Source organism: Naegleria gruberi (assembly GCF_000004985.1).
Source record: "Naegleria gruberi genomic scaffold NAEGRscaffold_31, whole genome shotgun sequence".
NCBI classification, from domain to species: domain Eukaryota; phylum Heterolobosea; class Eutetramitea; order Acrasida; family Naegleriidae; genus Naegleria; species Naegleria gruberi.
The window spans coordinates 242194-257790 of record NW_003163296.1 but is presented as its reverse complement, the minus strand read 5'-3'; the positions used below and the strand labels follow the sequence as shown (position 1 = coordinate 257790).

Genomic DNA, 15597 nt, shown 5'->3' with positions numbered 1-15597 from the left:
TCGCATTTGTTGATAATCTTGATTTCAAAGTGTTGGTCAAGTGATTTTCTTCCCATGTTTGAATGGTGAACAAAATCTCATCTCCTGTCATTAATACATCCAAAGAGAAAAGAACAGAGTTGCGACAACCATAACAACACAACCAGTAAAAGTCAATGCAGCATTGCTGTTAGAATAAGTAACAACATTCTCACCCAATAAACCACTCTTGGCAACTTATGTCAACTAAACAGCACCCGTGTTTGTTACCAACAGAACATATTTGTTTGGACTTTTTCACAACAAAATTCCTTTATATTTTCCAACATTAATTTACAAATTATTAATTAATAAATTTGAAAATTTAAATAAAAACTAACCGGTTTAAATATTGTTGTTTGTAGAAGGGTTAAATGAAAAAAGATTTTCACCACCACATTTACTTGTGTTAGGTTGCGATAGATGTGATGGTCTACCCAGGGCAACCAAGAACCAAAAGACACATGTCATCAAAGTTCACACAAGCAAACATCAATGAATAGGAACAATAATCGCCGCATCATGGTCATCACATAATCCATATCCATGAAGAACCTGCTTTGCCATTCCCTGCCATTTAGTGACAACCTTTACCAATTATTTATGCATCATTTTCCAACCCAAAAGCCTACTAATGACGGGGCCCGCCAATAAAGGTTTGGGTATGTTGGATTTTGATGGATGAAACAAATTAATAAAGGTTGTAGTGATTGTCATTTTTTTTAAACCGATTTTAATTTTTTTATTAATTACTACCAATTAATCACAGAGTTCTGGCTCTCCATACTGTTCATTTTCTTGATCATAGTTAATAACATCCATTACCTCTCGTTTCCAAGTTAAATCCATTCTAACCTCCCACGAAACAACATTGCATTTAACTTTACAGCTAGTCATTGTAGATACTCTTTTTCTAACAATTAATTGAACATCATCTTCTACCTCATAATGATACTTAATTCGCCAATTATCACTGATTCCGAAATATGGATATTTCTCACCTTCAAATGAATATACAACACAACCTTGCAGCAATTTTGATCCATCCTCTTGTGTTTTTGTGTATCTCCTGAAAGATCTCTCACCACCAGCTTCTTTCATAAAATAATCAAACAATCTTGGTTCCATTGCTCCAATGAATATATCTTTTCTAATTCTTGCTTTTCCAGGTTTCATGGCATTGAAAACCTTATGTCTTGCAACTCTTCCCAAATGTTGGATGGCACTAAAAAGGATTGCTTTTTCCACAGAGTTTTGTTTGTCATAGGATTCTGATTTAAATCCATCCTTACAAATATCTATATATTTATCCCAATACTTCTCTTCAATGATTCTCCATTGTTGATAAGTATTAGCCTCTGCCATTAACACATCACCATCTTCATCCAAATCATCAATGTCATCGTTGTCTTCATATTGTTGTTGGTCATTGTTGATTATTCTTTCTTTGTATTGGTTCAAGTTGGTGGATATTGTTTGTGTGTTATTGTGTAAAATATCCATCAAAGAGATATCTGTTCTTCCATATCGCTGCTGTCTCATTAGAAGTAACATTTCTTCAGCACTGTTTTGTTGTTCATTGGATTCTTCTTCAAAATCCATATAGTCAATGAAATCCATTATTATCGTATTTGTTTGCGTTTTGTGGTGTTGATGTAATGATTGATATTGTGTAGATTCATCTTCAGTTGTTGTCGCATTTTTTTTTTCTTGTCGGTACACTAGTTTTCGCCTGGCTGATAGAAACTACTCTGGTAGTGGTACTCCTGTTCCCCGCAAATAGTTTCTTCGATTGAGGGAATGTAAATCCTTTAGATCCAAACTTGCATGTTCGTTAACTTCATATGATAAGGTGGATGTTGTGGTTGTACTCAACTTGTTTGTTACATAGAATTTTCCATCCAAATGTTTACAAAGTCCATACTCTCGTCTTAACAAGTATTTTTCAAACAGTGCTCCTTTCTGTGAAACAGAAATATTCTTGGGTATGTGTGGCATGTCAACTTTGCTGCAGTAGTGATGGAATAAGCATCTATTTGCTGGATCATTAATAATATAAAGGTTTTGATCAGAATCCTTGTATAGTAAACCCATATCGTAAACATTTCCTGAAACAGTGCAAGGTCTTCCATCGAAAAGACCCAGAGTAAAAAGATCTTCAAGTGTTTTTAAAAACTCATCATTCTCCTCTTTGTCCATTTTGTTAACTAATGAGCGCAATCTAGAAGCATATTCTCCCTGCCTTACTGTGATAAAATGGTTGAAATCTTCATCAGTACCCTTTTTACCTTTCAAATGGTCAGCCAAGTATTTCAACTCTCTTGGAATTCTTCCTGTTACATGAGCTATTCTTTTATCCTTTGGATTCAAACCCACAGCTGAAACAAGTTGTTCAAATTCTGTCATTGTTGGAGGAGTGATTCTAACTACCCTTCCTCTTTCTCCTCCTGGTAAATGGTCTTCGAAGGAGCTATGAGCACTTCCACAATAGATAGTAACTGTGTAATTCCCTGATGTAACTCCTGTCCATCTGATAAAATCTTGAAAATAAGCAAAAGAAGCAGGAATCTTATTGTAATAGTCAGGTCTGAATAATTCATTGTGTTCATCAAACAAATAGAACATAGATCCCTTATCTCCAATATGGGTGCTCAAATGTTCGACCACATTTCTTGATTTCTGTAATTCCATAATTTGGGTCGTAGAAAGAATGTCACTATTCAGCGAAAAGAACAATCTACGCAAGTAGTTATTGGCACCAACTTCCTTATCTATGTTGAAAGTGCTGAGCCAGGAACGACACTTTGGAACATAGAGTGCTGGAATGGAATTTACAAAGGCATAGGCAGCTATTAGATAAAGTGTGTATGACTTTGAAATTCCATGAGGACCTGATAAAACCAATCCAGTGCTTCCATTCACAACCTTTTTCAGTATATCAAATCGTTGCTGAGTTAAAAGAAATTTATCATTTGGATCAAAGTCTTTTGGAGATAAATCACTATCTTCCTTTCCAAAGACAGGAAGATCAATATATGTTCCAATGAAATTTTCCAGTTTTTTCATGTTTGTTGGATCATGTAAATTACGGAGGTAGTCATATTTTGCATTTGTTCTTTCCTTTCTCAAACCTTCAGATATTTCTCCTCCCAACTGGCGCTTCCAATGACCAAGCAAATCGGAGGGTATGTTAATGAAAGTACCTCTCTCATCAGCCTTTCGAGCCAACTTGGCAGCAACCCACTCAGTGACAGCTTTACAAGTAGATTCTGGTACTAAAGCAAAGTCCTTATCGCTTGTCATTATCTTTGTGGCAAGCTCAATACATTCTTCTTCTGTAAGGCCTTTCATTCTTTCTTCCTTAATGACAGTAACAATTCGGGCAAGTGTTAGGTTGTCGATTTTGGCACGATGGAGGTAGACCACGGACTCATCACTCAATCCAGCACCTCCCTCGGCTTTTGGTTTGCTAAGAAAATCATCTAACTCTTGAGTGTTCCACAACCTATATGGTTTAGGTGTCAACTTGGTAGCAACCCATTCAACAACAGTTGTGCAAGTAGTTTTCGGCACTGAAGCAAAGTCCTTACTGTTTGTAATTGTCTTGATGGTATGTTCGATACAACTGATTTCACTCTTTCCTTCTAATCTATTTCCCTTAATACCTGTTGCAATATAGCTCAGAGCCAGTCCATCAAAAGCAGAATCATAGAGTGGTTTGATCTTCTCCTCGGACAAACCGATACCCCCTTCCTGTTTGCTCAACATCAACACAGCAGATACTTGTGCAACCGACCAGGTGTCAAAGTCTTTCAATGCTAGGGTGATGATGGATTTGTTGTCTGTTGTCTCTGTTGGTGGCTTTCCCCCAAGAACCGAAGAACCGTCCCGTGTGAAGGATTGATTTTGCCAAGGACTTGTTGTTTGAAAAGCTTTCCATGGATGCCATGAAACATTCAAAATATTATTTGATTTGATGATAGAGGGCACTTTGCGAGCATTAATCACTGCAGAAGAATGTGATTTTAATACAGTGTGGGTAAGCTTGCGCATTTTTTGGTATTAAGGAATGGGTTTTTGCCCTACAGTTTGTTTGTTTATTATGTTTATTATTCTTGTTTTGTTGAAACAGGTTTTGCTGAAATATTATCTTCACTGTGAAACAAGTAATGCCATGGAATGACCAAAGGCAACAACAACACCCAAATAGCAAAGAGTGTGGTCATGGGTTGAGGCACCTCTCTCTTCATCCACATGGCAGGCAAGGCAACCAACAACAAGTACAAACTCTTATAAATCAATTGATGAACGAAAACGATGGAACATTGTAATGGAAAGAACAATCCCAACATTGAAATGATGACAATGGCCATCCAATGACATCCAACAATCATTACTGCAATGGTACTTCCATCATCAGTAAGTGAATTCCCATAGAAGAGTTCAGATTGTGCCTGTTGAGGAAAGAATAGAGCGAAACAAGCCACATATCCTGCCACCATAATATTGGCAAGATACATGAACTTTCTCAAGAGAGGTGCAACTTCACACTCTAGATTAATCATATTATAAGGTTTCTTTGTTTTTTTTTAAAATCACTTTGGGAAGTTTTCTATTCTTGTTTTCATTAACGATGAGATTGAAAAAGTGATCGTATTTGAAACACTCGTTTCCAAGCATCGTATGAGAAATAATTGGAGGAGTTGGGAATTTTACCAATTATGAAGTTCTAGTTACTTCCTTAATGGAGAAACAAAAAGCGAAAGATGAAAGAAAATTGTGATCGGCTTTATTTTCTAATCACATACTTTTCTAATGTAAACTACAGTCGGAATCCTAAACGTTTACAAGAGCAAATATAAATTGTACTCAGTTCCTCCATCAAGGTTCACTTCTTTCTAATAATTTCTAAAATACTTTAATCAAAATGGAACCAAAATCCACCTTATTTAGACATGGTTCACCACTAGGCTGTGATGGCAATATGTTATCAGTCAACTCTGTGTCGCAACTTCAAACGTTGTGTGCTGTTCCGATATTCCATCTGTGGCTTTTGCAATTTCATGATTGGAAAGTAGCGGCCACAACATTCAGGTTCATTGTTGCATGTCGTGGTGCAAAACTAAACAAAAAGAAAACAACTCACAACTTGGAGAGATTAGTTTAGTTTCGTAACGACTTGAACCTTGGCGTGTGAGCTCGCATTTGAAATAGCAACAGCGAAAAACGTCATCAAATGTCCTTTCACCACCAACCACATGCTGATGTCATTACATCTCTTTCCTACAACATATTCGAAACTCTTTCCAACGATTCCATCACCATTAACAACAACAATACCTATAACAAATACAATGATAGTGCTGTGTGTCATCCTCTCCTATTAGCTCTTGGAAATAGGAGTGAGAAGGGATTGTGTGATGACATGACCTCTTCCACAGTAATTTCTGCCATTGTTTTGTTTCTTCACACAATGCTCGTTTTGGTTTCGGTTGGAGGTTTAGTTTATAAATTGAGAAAGTTGCATGTTTTAAAGAAGAAACAAAAACAAGTTGTGAATTATTTGCAGGTTGCAAGGAATCCATTATTAATGGTAATTGGAGCACTGATTGGATGGTCTTATACGTTCATGTTGATGGGGAGAGTGTTAATTGGACGAAAGGTTTATCCATGTTTCATATTTTCACTAATCTATTTTATTGCTATTCCTGCACTTTCGAATACTATTATTATGAGATGTATTCGATTGTTGATATTGACGAAACTGAACGAATTGAAAGTGAGGATTGGAAGGAGACAATATTATTTGCATGCAACAACATCATCGGACAATATGAAATCCATGATTGAGGAAAACACGAATATTTCACAAAATCAAGTGGAAAAGGAATTGGAAACAGTTACGTCTCTTGATAGTTTATCCATTTCGAATAGTAGTTTAGCTGGAAATCAGAACAGTACAAATTTGTCAGCATTAACAGTTGGCAGAACTTCAGGTATTCTCTCACAATTTGTAATTGAACCTAAGGATAGTAATGCAGATGATGATGAAAATAATGTGGAAGAGGAAATGATTTTCAGAAAGGAAACTCTATTAGAATCATTCGAAAGAGGAAAATTACTTTCCATCATGAGATTTCTCGTGAGCTCCAAATTTGTTTTATTGAGCTATGTTGTGGTCATTGGATTTCACTTGAGCATTTACTTTATCATTGCCATTATTGACTATTTCAATTATCAAAATGATACTTCTGTAAAAACAAATCAAAAGAGAAATAGTTTTACAATTGATAGTTATTTATTTTCACCATCTGGATGTGGAGTTGGAGCTTACAATCAATATATATTCATTAGCTACTTTTGCTTTTATGGATTAATTGGAATTTTACTATCCATAATTGCCTTTTTTGCAAAGAGAGACGTGTGGAATATTAAGATTGAAGTTGTGATTATTAACTTGTTTTGGGCTGCTATTGTTCTTGCTTTTAGTATTCCTTCCTTATTTACAATTATTACCACATAGTAGGTATCATTAAGTTTTGATAACTTAACATTTTAAAGTGTTGATTATTATTTCCCATGGACAATTACAATTTTAATTGGATGCATGTGGGATACACTCATTTCATTCAGTTATCCAGTTTTTGTGCTTCAAAGATTCAAATCAAACAAGTCAGAGGGTAATTCCATTGAACCAGCTCTCTCGACCAATCCTTCAGTTTCCAGTGTAAATATTTCTGGTGAGAGTAGTATTCGAAAGATTTTACTGAATGAAAAGTGGAATAATCTCTTTCTGAAATTCGCAGAGAAATCCTTCTCATGTGAAGATGTCATGATGTGGAATGCCATTGAGAAATTCAAAGCAATCAAATCAGAAAAACAAAGAAGAGAATTATTTTACAATATTTGTAATACATATATTCGAATTGGAGCTCCTCTTGAATTAAACATTTCAAGAAAGGATTTTGGAATTCCAGAAATTATGGACATTTATCATGCATTAAAGGAGAGTAACATTAATTTTGCCTCAAAGAATGGAAATGTTTCTCCAAAGGTTTCGAATAACAATGCAAAGGTTGACCCAAATAATTTGTTATTCTCAATAACATCTGAAATATTCAACAAGATTCAAACTGCTTGTGAACACAACATGTTGGATAATTATACTCGTTTCCAAGCATCGTATGAGAAACAATTGGAAAAGGAATTGGATATCGTAGCCAAGCTTAAAGTGTAATAAACAACCAACATTCAACTCTACCAATCTACAACTAATAGTCTTCTTTCGAATAGTTTTTCAGGGCCACTAATGGAATAGCACAAATTAGAAATCAGATTCCCAAATAAATTTTATCAAGATTTCACAATCAAGGTTCACTTTCATTGAGAGGACAAAGTCGCTCAATGGTGAACCATAACAATTTTAAAGAAGAAAAAAAAACTAATCAACTCATATCACCTTTTTCAATTGGCCAACTTGAAAATGGATTTGAATGCTCATTCCGAAGAGACAAATGGCATGTTTGATGGATTTTTATCCACGTTGACGTTCCATGTCACCAACATGCATGTGCCCATTTTCAACATCCACACAACGCTCAATATCAACACCTCACTAATAGTCAACTCTACCAACATGTATAATGACAGCACAGTTTGTCATCCACTCCTCCTTTCACAAGGAAACAAGAGTGAGAAGGGATTGTGTGATGATACCACATCAGCTGTTGTTATTTCAGCAATTATCCTCTTTATTCACACATGTTTGTTATTAGTTTCGGTTGGAGGTTTAGTTTATAAATTGAGAATGTTGCATATTCTCCAAAAGGAACACAAACAAGTTGTGAATTATTTGCAGGTTGCCAGGAATCCAGCATTGATGGTCATGGGAGCAATTATTGGATGGACCTATACTTTCGTATTAATGACTAGAGTGTTAATTGGACGAAAGATTTATCCATGTTTCATATTTTCACTAATCTATTATTTGGCTGTGCCTGCACTTTCGAATACTGTCATATTGAGATGTATTAGATTGTTGGTATTGACCAAACTGAACGAATTGAAAGTGAGGATTGGAAAGAGACAATATGACTTGCATGCAACAACATCATCAGAAAATATGAAACCACTTATGGATGCAAATGTGAGTTTGGATATATTGGAAACATTGAATAATACTCCTCCATCTGCCAACAACCCATTGACAACTGACACTGAAATGAAAGAATTGAAAGTTCATTCAGAAACAAGCAGTGTTTCTAGCTCATCTGGATTATTGAAAGCTACCAATAGAACCTCATTGTCAGCATTGACAGTTGGCAGAACTTCAAGCATTATGTCACAATTCACAATCGAACCAAAAGATATCACAACTGACAAACCACTTGAAGACGAAATGATTTTCAGAAAAGAAACTCTATTAGAATCATTCGAAAGAGGCAAATTAATTTCCATTATGAGATTTCTAGTGAGCTCCAAATTTATTTTCATTTATTATGGATTATTACTAGCTCTACACATTTTAATTTTCCTAATTATTGGCACAATTGACTATTTCAATTTTCAAAATACTGGAGGTGCATCAAGCAATTCGAGAAATAGCTTTACAATTGATAGTTATTTATTTTCACCATCTGGATGTGGAACTGGATCTTACAATCAAAATATTTTCATTAGTTATTTTGCCTTTTATGGATTTATTGGAGTTTTACTGTTATTGTTTTCATTCTTTACCAAGAGAGATGTTTGGCATATTAAGATTGAGGTTATTGTTGTGATATTTGGATGGGTTTTTTTTATTGTATTGTATGCTGTGCCTTCTTTATTCACTATTTTTACAACCTAGTAAGTAATATATATCTGAGATTAGAATAATAATTGTAATATTTTGTAAAGTATTGATTATTATTTCCCATGGACGATTACAATTTTAATTGGAAATATGTGGGATACATTAATTTCATTCACGTATCCTGTATTCTTCCTTCAAAGATTCAAATCTGACAAGAAACAACATACAGAAAGCACTCCATCAGTTGATTCTAAACTTCAACATTCGAAACCTTCTGAAAGTAGCATTCGAAAGATTTTACTGAATGAAAAGTGGAATAATCTCTTTCTGAAATTCTCAGAAAAATGTTTTGCATGTGAAGATGTCATGATGTGGAATGCCATTGAGAAATTCAAAACAATCAAATCAGAAAAACAAAGAAGAGAATTATTTTACAATATTTGTAATACTTATATTCGAATTGGAGCTCCTCTTGAATTGAACATTTCAAGAAAGGATTTTGGAATTCCAGAAATTGAGAAAATCTTCAAATCCCTAAAAGACAGTACCATTAATTTTGCTTCTAAAAATGGAAATGTTTCACCTTCTCCAAAATTGAATATTTCTCCAAAGCAAACTTCCACAAATCCACAAGATATGAGTTTCCTCTTTGCCATCACTCCTGAAATATTTGATAGAATTCAAACAGCTTGTGAACACAACATGTTGGATAATTACACTCGTTTCCAAGCATCATATGAGAAACAATTGGAAAAGGAGCTAAGCATTTTACCCAAAATGAAGGTCTAGGATAATTTTAATAAATGAACATTTTATTATTTGATTTTGCGTGTTGAAAAACAAAAATATCCTCCCATTGAACCCGGACCTCCTGGGTGAAAGCCAGGTATCCTAGCCATTGGACTACACGGGATATCATTCATGATAAAAATATTTTATTTATACTATCTTGTCTTATCGTATTATTTTATTACAAAACGTTGCAAACATCTTTTGCTAAATTACAAGAAAAATACACTGCCAAGCGTTTAATCACTGTCAACAGGGTACGTGATGGGTTTGTTATTTAGTTTCATATAGAAGCTCCCATATATTAAATTTCAAAAAGTTATCAATTTCAATTGTTGAACTGATTCATATTTCACTATTTAAGGTTATAAATGGCTACGGCCATATCACGATGAATGCACCTCATCCCGTCCGATTTGAGAAGTTAAGCAACCTGTGGTGCTGTAGTCTTTTATCGTCGAGCCACATCAGTACTGAGGTTGGAGACAACTTGGGAACCTGTGGTGCTGTAGTCTTTTATCTTTTTACCAACATTCTCAAGTTTGGCATCATCTCAAAATTTTGTTGCTAAGTTTATGAGTGTTGCATATGTAATGCTTGAAACTTTGACTAGCTAGTAACATTCAACATTCTGAAAAGAAGTTTGTATTAGTGCCTTTACAATAAGCAAATTTAAATAAAAAAAATGCAAAACGATGATTCAGAGTGTTGTTGTGTGATCATTTCTCTCATTGATCACAATCCTTCCCCTACAGCAGCACGATGCCCTGTTCGACAAATTTAAAATTCATATGAGAGGTTATCGGAATCGTGTACCATTTTGAAGTTTGAAGAGATTAATAATATCATGTCGATCGAACATAAATTTCACTATCCTTCCCATGCCAAGGTTTCTCATTCACATAATTGTTTGTGTCAATCTCTGATGATTCAAATTCTGAAGTGAAATTTTTTGATTTGACTAATCATGAATATTTAGGAGCCTTTTTTGTTGAAGGAGGGGTGACTGGCTTGTTAATTGAAGAGAATTTTGATCATGAACAAAATGATGCTATTTATTTTGGAGAGGATATGTATACTTTTAAATATAGAGTGAAGGATTTAATGAGATTAGGATCAAGTGCTGATTGTATTTGAAAAATTGAAAGAAATCATTTGTACGGAATGGCAATTAGAATAATTGGAAATCAGAAACAATTATTCAGATTTATTGCTTCCCAAGGAGCTATGGATATAATAGATACTGTGAATGGAAAGGTCATTAAAGAGTTGAAGCTTGAAAAAATCAAAACAGTGACGGATATTGTTTTCATCAATCCAAAAAGAATGCTTGTTGCTGAACTTTTTCATAATACATGTTTTATTTATGATGAAATGAACGAAAATGAATGGAAATTGATACATACAATTGAAGACGCAGAGAATATTCATTTTAGTCAACCATTAGGATTGGCGATTGACAGAAAAGGAGGGAAAATATTTCTTTCAGATTATGACAATAAGAGAATTGTTGTATTTTGAGAGTTTAGACTTGCTTTCTTGTCATTATCCACAATCTCTGAATCCATATGGTCTTGATTTTGAAAGAATGATTTCATCACCCTAAATAGGTATTAATACAACCTTGCGAAGCCAACATGGAGAGTTCTCCTTTTGGTTACTTTCCACCAGCCATAACAACACATTCACCAATAAAAATTACTATTTATTGGTCCCTCAATAATGTTAATTCTTGCCATCCTCTTATTCACTAACATTTTCATCTAATCCACTAATACAATAAATGAATTCTTCTTTTTGTTTTTGATATTTCAATTTTTCTTGAATTGCTTGTTCAACATAAATTTGCTTTTCATTATCATCCATTTCTTTCCAAATGTGTGCCATTTTTTTAATAATATCCATATTAGTTATTGTAGGATTTTCTTGTTTAATTTTTTCTCTTTCACTCCTGACAAACATCATGAATTCTGTTAGTGGCCTTTTAATTAGTAGTTTCTTCTTTTTTTCTACTAATTTTGGAAATAATCCACACATTACATCACACAACACTTGTTGGTCTTGTTTTTTGTCAAGTTGTGGAAGGACTTTAGTGATCCTTTCCTTGTCAAATCCAAATTTAATATTGTTCATAATCTCAATGTTGTCAAGAATTAATCTTTTACGAATGGATCTTAATACATATGGTATTCCATCATCATTAAAAAATAACATTGTCTTTTCATTGATTTCAAATATATTACTGGATAATAATTTTGATAGTTTCCACTTTTTCAATAAATTATTTAATTTAAATACTTTTGAATCATCTAATGGTTTTAATAATGATTCAGTTACACTCCAAATTGCAGAATCAATATCTTTTAAATATGCAATTAGTGTTAGAAATCGTTTGTAAAAATTATTTTTCCAATTTAAATTATTGAATTCATATCCAATTTTAGTAATTGCCACATGTTCAAATTGTTTAATAGATTCTTGAATTGTTAACGTATTAATAGGCTTTACCTCTTGAATATCATCATCCTCATCCATAAAACAATTAAATTGTGCATCATCTAAAGTATCAAACAATTGATTACAATTTAACTGATTAATAAAAGGTTCGGACGAATAACAACAAAACGAGTTTTCAAAATAAAATTTACAAAATTCTTCACCACAAATTAAACCATTCCATGATCTACAAACATTTCTACATGAAGATAATTTAGAATTATCAAATAATTCATACGGATGTAAATAGAGAAATATATTGGCCAACAGCAAATCTTGATCAAACCAAGTTGTGTGATTCATTGACGGTTGTTGAGACATTTTTTTAATTTATTTAATTTCAATTAAAAAATTAAAAGGAAATTCTCACCTATCATATCTTCTCATCAATTTAGATCGGAACTGAAAAACAAAAGATGTACAGTAGTAATTCTTGGACAATGAAATAATAAGAATAATCAGAGAGGTGGAAATGGAGCAGTTCGAAACTGCCGATTCTAAACTTTTTCAATTACAAAAAAAATGGCTCAACATGAAATTCATCCCGACACACACTCAGGCACGTGATGGAACATTTGGACATCAGAGATGGCATGTCCTGTATGTTAGTCTGCAAGGGATGGTATCAACTCGATCGGTTTGAAATAATCTGGAAAACACTCTTATCCAATTGGTTATTATTCAAGATTCGTAATTGTCAAGAATTGCTGGAAACCTTCTCTAAAAAATCTGTTCAATACAAAATTTACAAAACAGTTTCTGATAATTTGAGAAAGTTTCACACTGTACATATTTTGAATGAAAAGGTGAACGAGCATTCATTTGTGAAATATATGAAGAATGTGGAGGAAAGATCAGTAATTTTTGGAACTCGATTCAAAATGTTGATACCATTAGCATTGAATTCTATTTTTTCAATCATGATGAATAAGGCTTTGCAAGAAATGAATACTGATTTTCAGCATAGTATTGTTGATTACACACATACTGGAGTAATAGCTCAATATTTCTTGTCAAAAGCCAAGAAATTTACAAAATATGGAAGGGTAATGGAAGGTTTGATGGCTAAGGAATATTGGACACAATTTTCAAAATCAATGTTTAAATTGAATCTTTGCAATCTAACAATAACGGATTCAATAATTGAGTTTATGAGAAATTTTAAACCAATACTTGATGATTCTGAATTGTTAGAGTATATTTGTAAATATAGAACGAATGAAAATCTACTGAAATTTATCAAGGAATACATTTCAATCGATGGAAATGTGAAAAAAGCAAGTGATCCATCGAAAATATCACTACCATCTCAATCAATGTTTAAACTTCCTTATCCATCTCTTTTAGGACTTGAATGCTGGTTTGATTGTATGGAAATATTATATCCTGGCATGTCTGAGATAATATTTGATTATAGTTTGAACCTAATTGGATATACCAACAGATTGATATTATTGAATGTACCTCCAAATTTTGAATATCTTAAAAAGTATTGTGAGATTGTAAGAGTTAAAAAGATTAACCTATTAGATGTAAATTTACTAAACAATGAGAATGAATATGATTTGCTTAAAGAAATGTACAATCATGAAATGATAGATGTTAATGATATTAAGAGACTTGTACACACACGCATTTACCACAATGTCAATACCAATCCAATGAAATTTATAAGAGTATTGAAGGATTTTGATCCCTATGAAATTTATATGATAGGAGAGCATCCTTATCACTTTGTGAGATCGTTCTTTGTTGTGTGCTATAATCGCTCATTTAACCACTATTTTAAGGATTTTTACAATGAATATGGAACATTTGATTTGGATAAGTTGCCTGTGGATATGAAAAGGGAAGAGGATATTGTTTTCTATCAGAAAAAAGTCATATCCTATTTTGGAAGTATATTTTATGACTCTTCAGAATTTCTTGAATCTTTAGAAATGGTTGACAAATATTTCAAACAGCAACTGTTAAATGATGAAATAATCGAAGATTTGTGCTTTAAAATAATAGATAGAGGATACCAATCAGACAGGAAAATATTGGAAGTTTTGGCTGCTGCAATGAAACACATCTCAGTCAGAGGTACTAATGTGTCATTTGAAGAACATTGCCAAACCTTCTGTACCAAATATTTTGACCATGGTGTCTCTTTGGATTTTATGCAGTGTGAAAATGGTTCTGAGGATCGATTAGCACTTCTTTATCATTGTTGCAGGGCCTTAATTAATCAAGTTCAGTCTCAATCCAAAGCTAGACCAATCATGTGAGAACTTCACACTCTGTCAATGACAAATTTCAATGCCCCTTCTGTGGAACTTTATAGACTTAACCTTATTTAAACTCTCCTGTGTGAACTTCATGTATAAGCAAAGACAGATAAATCAAGATTGCAGAAGGATGTTTCACTACAATATACTTTTGGGATTTTTGAAAATATTGAATAATAGTAATAATAGGAATTTTTGGAATTTAACAGAAAAATTCAAGTTGGTACATCATCGGAACAACTAACCACCATTGTTATTTCCACAAAATAGTAATATTTAAGTGAAATTCAATGTTTTCACTAAAATCATCATCAGTGCCAGATTCATATGATAATTAGGAAAACTTTAACAATTTCCGAGTTGGTGATTCTATTGCCAACTGATTATTAAAATAATTGATGATATTTAAATATCGGAGATTCTGAGTGGTAGATAATGTCTGCAGTACTTTCCAAAATATTTCATGAAATCACACATTATTAATTTATTATTTCTTTCAATTGTGTTCATGAAGATTTAAATGCAGGAAAATATTGAAAAAATGTTAAAACGTCTAGTTGAGGATTTTGATGATTCAACAAGTGAGGAGGAATTTGAATCCAACAAGAAGAGAAAAATTACACAACCAAAACAACTTTTCAATTCTTCATCACTATCATCAATACTCGACACAATTCTCAGCTTTGTAACATCTCCCACAACACAAGTAAACTTTCTCTCATCATGCAAACAATTATATGAGGCAAAGAATTTCCTTCCGAAGAAGAGTTATCTACACAATATTCATCAGCATTATTCTAAGATCATAAAGCAAAATGACAAAGAAGCAATTTTGTATAGACTGGATGGTTTTTTACGGAATTTATATATTATGGATGGTGTGGAATTTGAACACGACTTGATGGTCCACGATAATGAAGAAACATTGGCCAAGATAAATTGTCATGTATTGAATGCTCATAACTATTATTTCAAGAATGGATTGATGGAGGTTTTGGGATTCTACTGTGAAGGAAGCTCTGCGCATGAGGATGATGAAGATTCGGATGATGACAAAAATGACAGTGATAAAGAAGAGAAGTTCAAACCCAGTAATAGAGCGACGGATGGAATTGAGTATTTTATCAAGAATTCATCGGTTCATGTGAAGTTTTTAACATATTCTGGTGAGCCAGTTGTCTTGCATCAAAATTTACACATCACAGGCACTGTTGGTCACTACTATTTGGC

At 33.3% G+C, this 15597-nt stretch overlaps 8 protein-coding genes across 8 annotated transcripts; 5 read left to right on the top strand and 3 right to left on the bottom strand.

Annotated features, from left to right (window-relative positions):
• Nucleotides 1-777: 777 nt before the first annotated feature.
• On the bottom strand, nt 778-1620 carry NAEGRDRAFT_68915 (uncharacterized protein; the record flags this gene model as incomplete). The annotated part of the gene is made up of 1 exon (XM_002675837.1): nt 778-1620. One exon carries the CDS (start codon nt 1618-1620, stop codon nt 778-780), a length of 843 nt encoding a protein of 280 aa, XP_002675883.1.
• Nucleotides 1621-1764: 144 nt separating this feature from the next.
• Nucleotides 1765-4071, bottom strand: NAEGRDRAFT_49972 (uncharacterized protein; the record flags this gene model as incomplete). The annotated part of the gene is made up of 1 exon (XM_002675836.1): nt 1765-4071. One exon carries the CDS (start codon nt 4069-4071, stop codon nt 1765-1767), a length of 2307 nt encoding a protein of 768 aa, XP_002675882.1.
• Nucleotides 4072-4127: 56 nt separating this feature from the next.
• NAEGRDRAFT_68913 (uncharacterized protein) lies at nt 4128-4583 on the bottom strand (the record flags this gene model as incomplete). The annotated part of the gene is made up of 1 exon (XM_002675835.1): nt 4128-4583. One exon carries the CDS (start codon nt 4581-4583, stop codon nt 4128-4130), a length of 456 nt encoding a protein of 151 aa, XP_002675881.1.
• Nucleotides 4584-5254: 671 nt separating this feature from the next.
• Nucleotides 5255-6541, top strand: NAEGRDRAFT_68912 (uncharacterized protein; the record flags this gene model as incomplete). Its single annotated transcript, XM_002675919.1, has 1 exon — nt 5255-6541. The coding sequence occupies one exon, from the start codon at nt 5255-5257 to the stop codon at nt 6539-6541; it is 1287 nt and encodes a 428-aa protein (XP_002675965.1).
• An 84-nt stretch (nt 6542-6625) lies between these two features.
• NAEGRDRAFT_49971 (uncharacterized protein) lies at nt 6626-7255 on the top strand (the record flags this gene model as incomplete). Its single annotated transcript, XM_002675918.1, has 1 exon — nt 6626-7255. One exon carries the CDS (start codon nt 6626-6628, stop codon nt 7253-7255), a length of 630 nt encoding a protein of 209 aa, XP_002675964.1.
• Nucleotides 7256-7654: 399 nt separating this feature from the next.
• On the top strand, nt 7655-9601 carry NAEGRDRAFT_68910 (uncharacterized protein; the record flags this gene model as incomplete). The annotated part of the gene is made up of 2 exons (XM_002675917.1): nt 7655-8865; nt 8917-9601. The coding sequence occupies 2 exons, from the start codon at nt 7655-7657 to the stop codon at nt 9599-9601; spliced, it is 1896 nt and encodes a 631-aa protein (XP_002675963.1).
• Nucleotides 9602-10765: 1164 nt separating this feature from the next.
• On the top strand, nt 10766-11122 carry NAEGRDRAFT_68909 (uncharacterized protein; the record flags this gene model as incomplete). The annotated part of the gene is made up of 1 exon (XM_002675916.1): nt 10766-11122. The coding sequence occupies one exon, from the start codon at nt 10766-10768 to the stop codon at nt 11120-11122; it is 357 nt and encodes a 118-aa protein (XP_002675962.1).
• Nucleotides 11123-12663: 1541 nt separating this feature from the next.
• Nucleotides 12664-14367, top strand: NAEGRDRAFT_49969 (uncharacterized protein; the record flags this gene model as incomplete). The annotated part of the gene is made up of 1 exon (XM_002675915.1): nt 12664-14367. One exon carries the CDS (start codon nt 12664-12666, stop codon nt 14365-14367), a length of 1704 nt encoding a protein of 567 aa, XP_002675961.1.
• Nucleotides 14368-15597: the final 1230 nt, after the last annotated feature.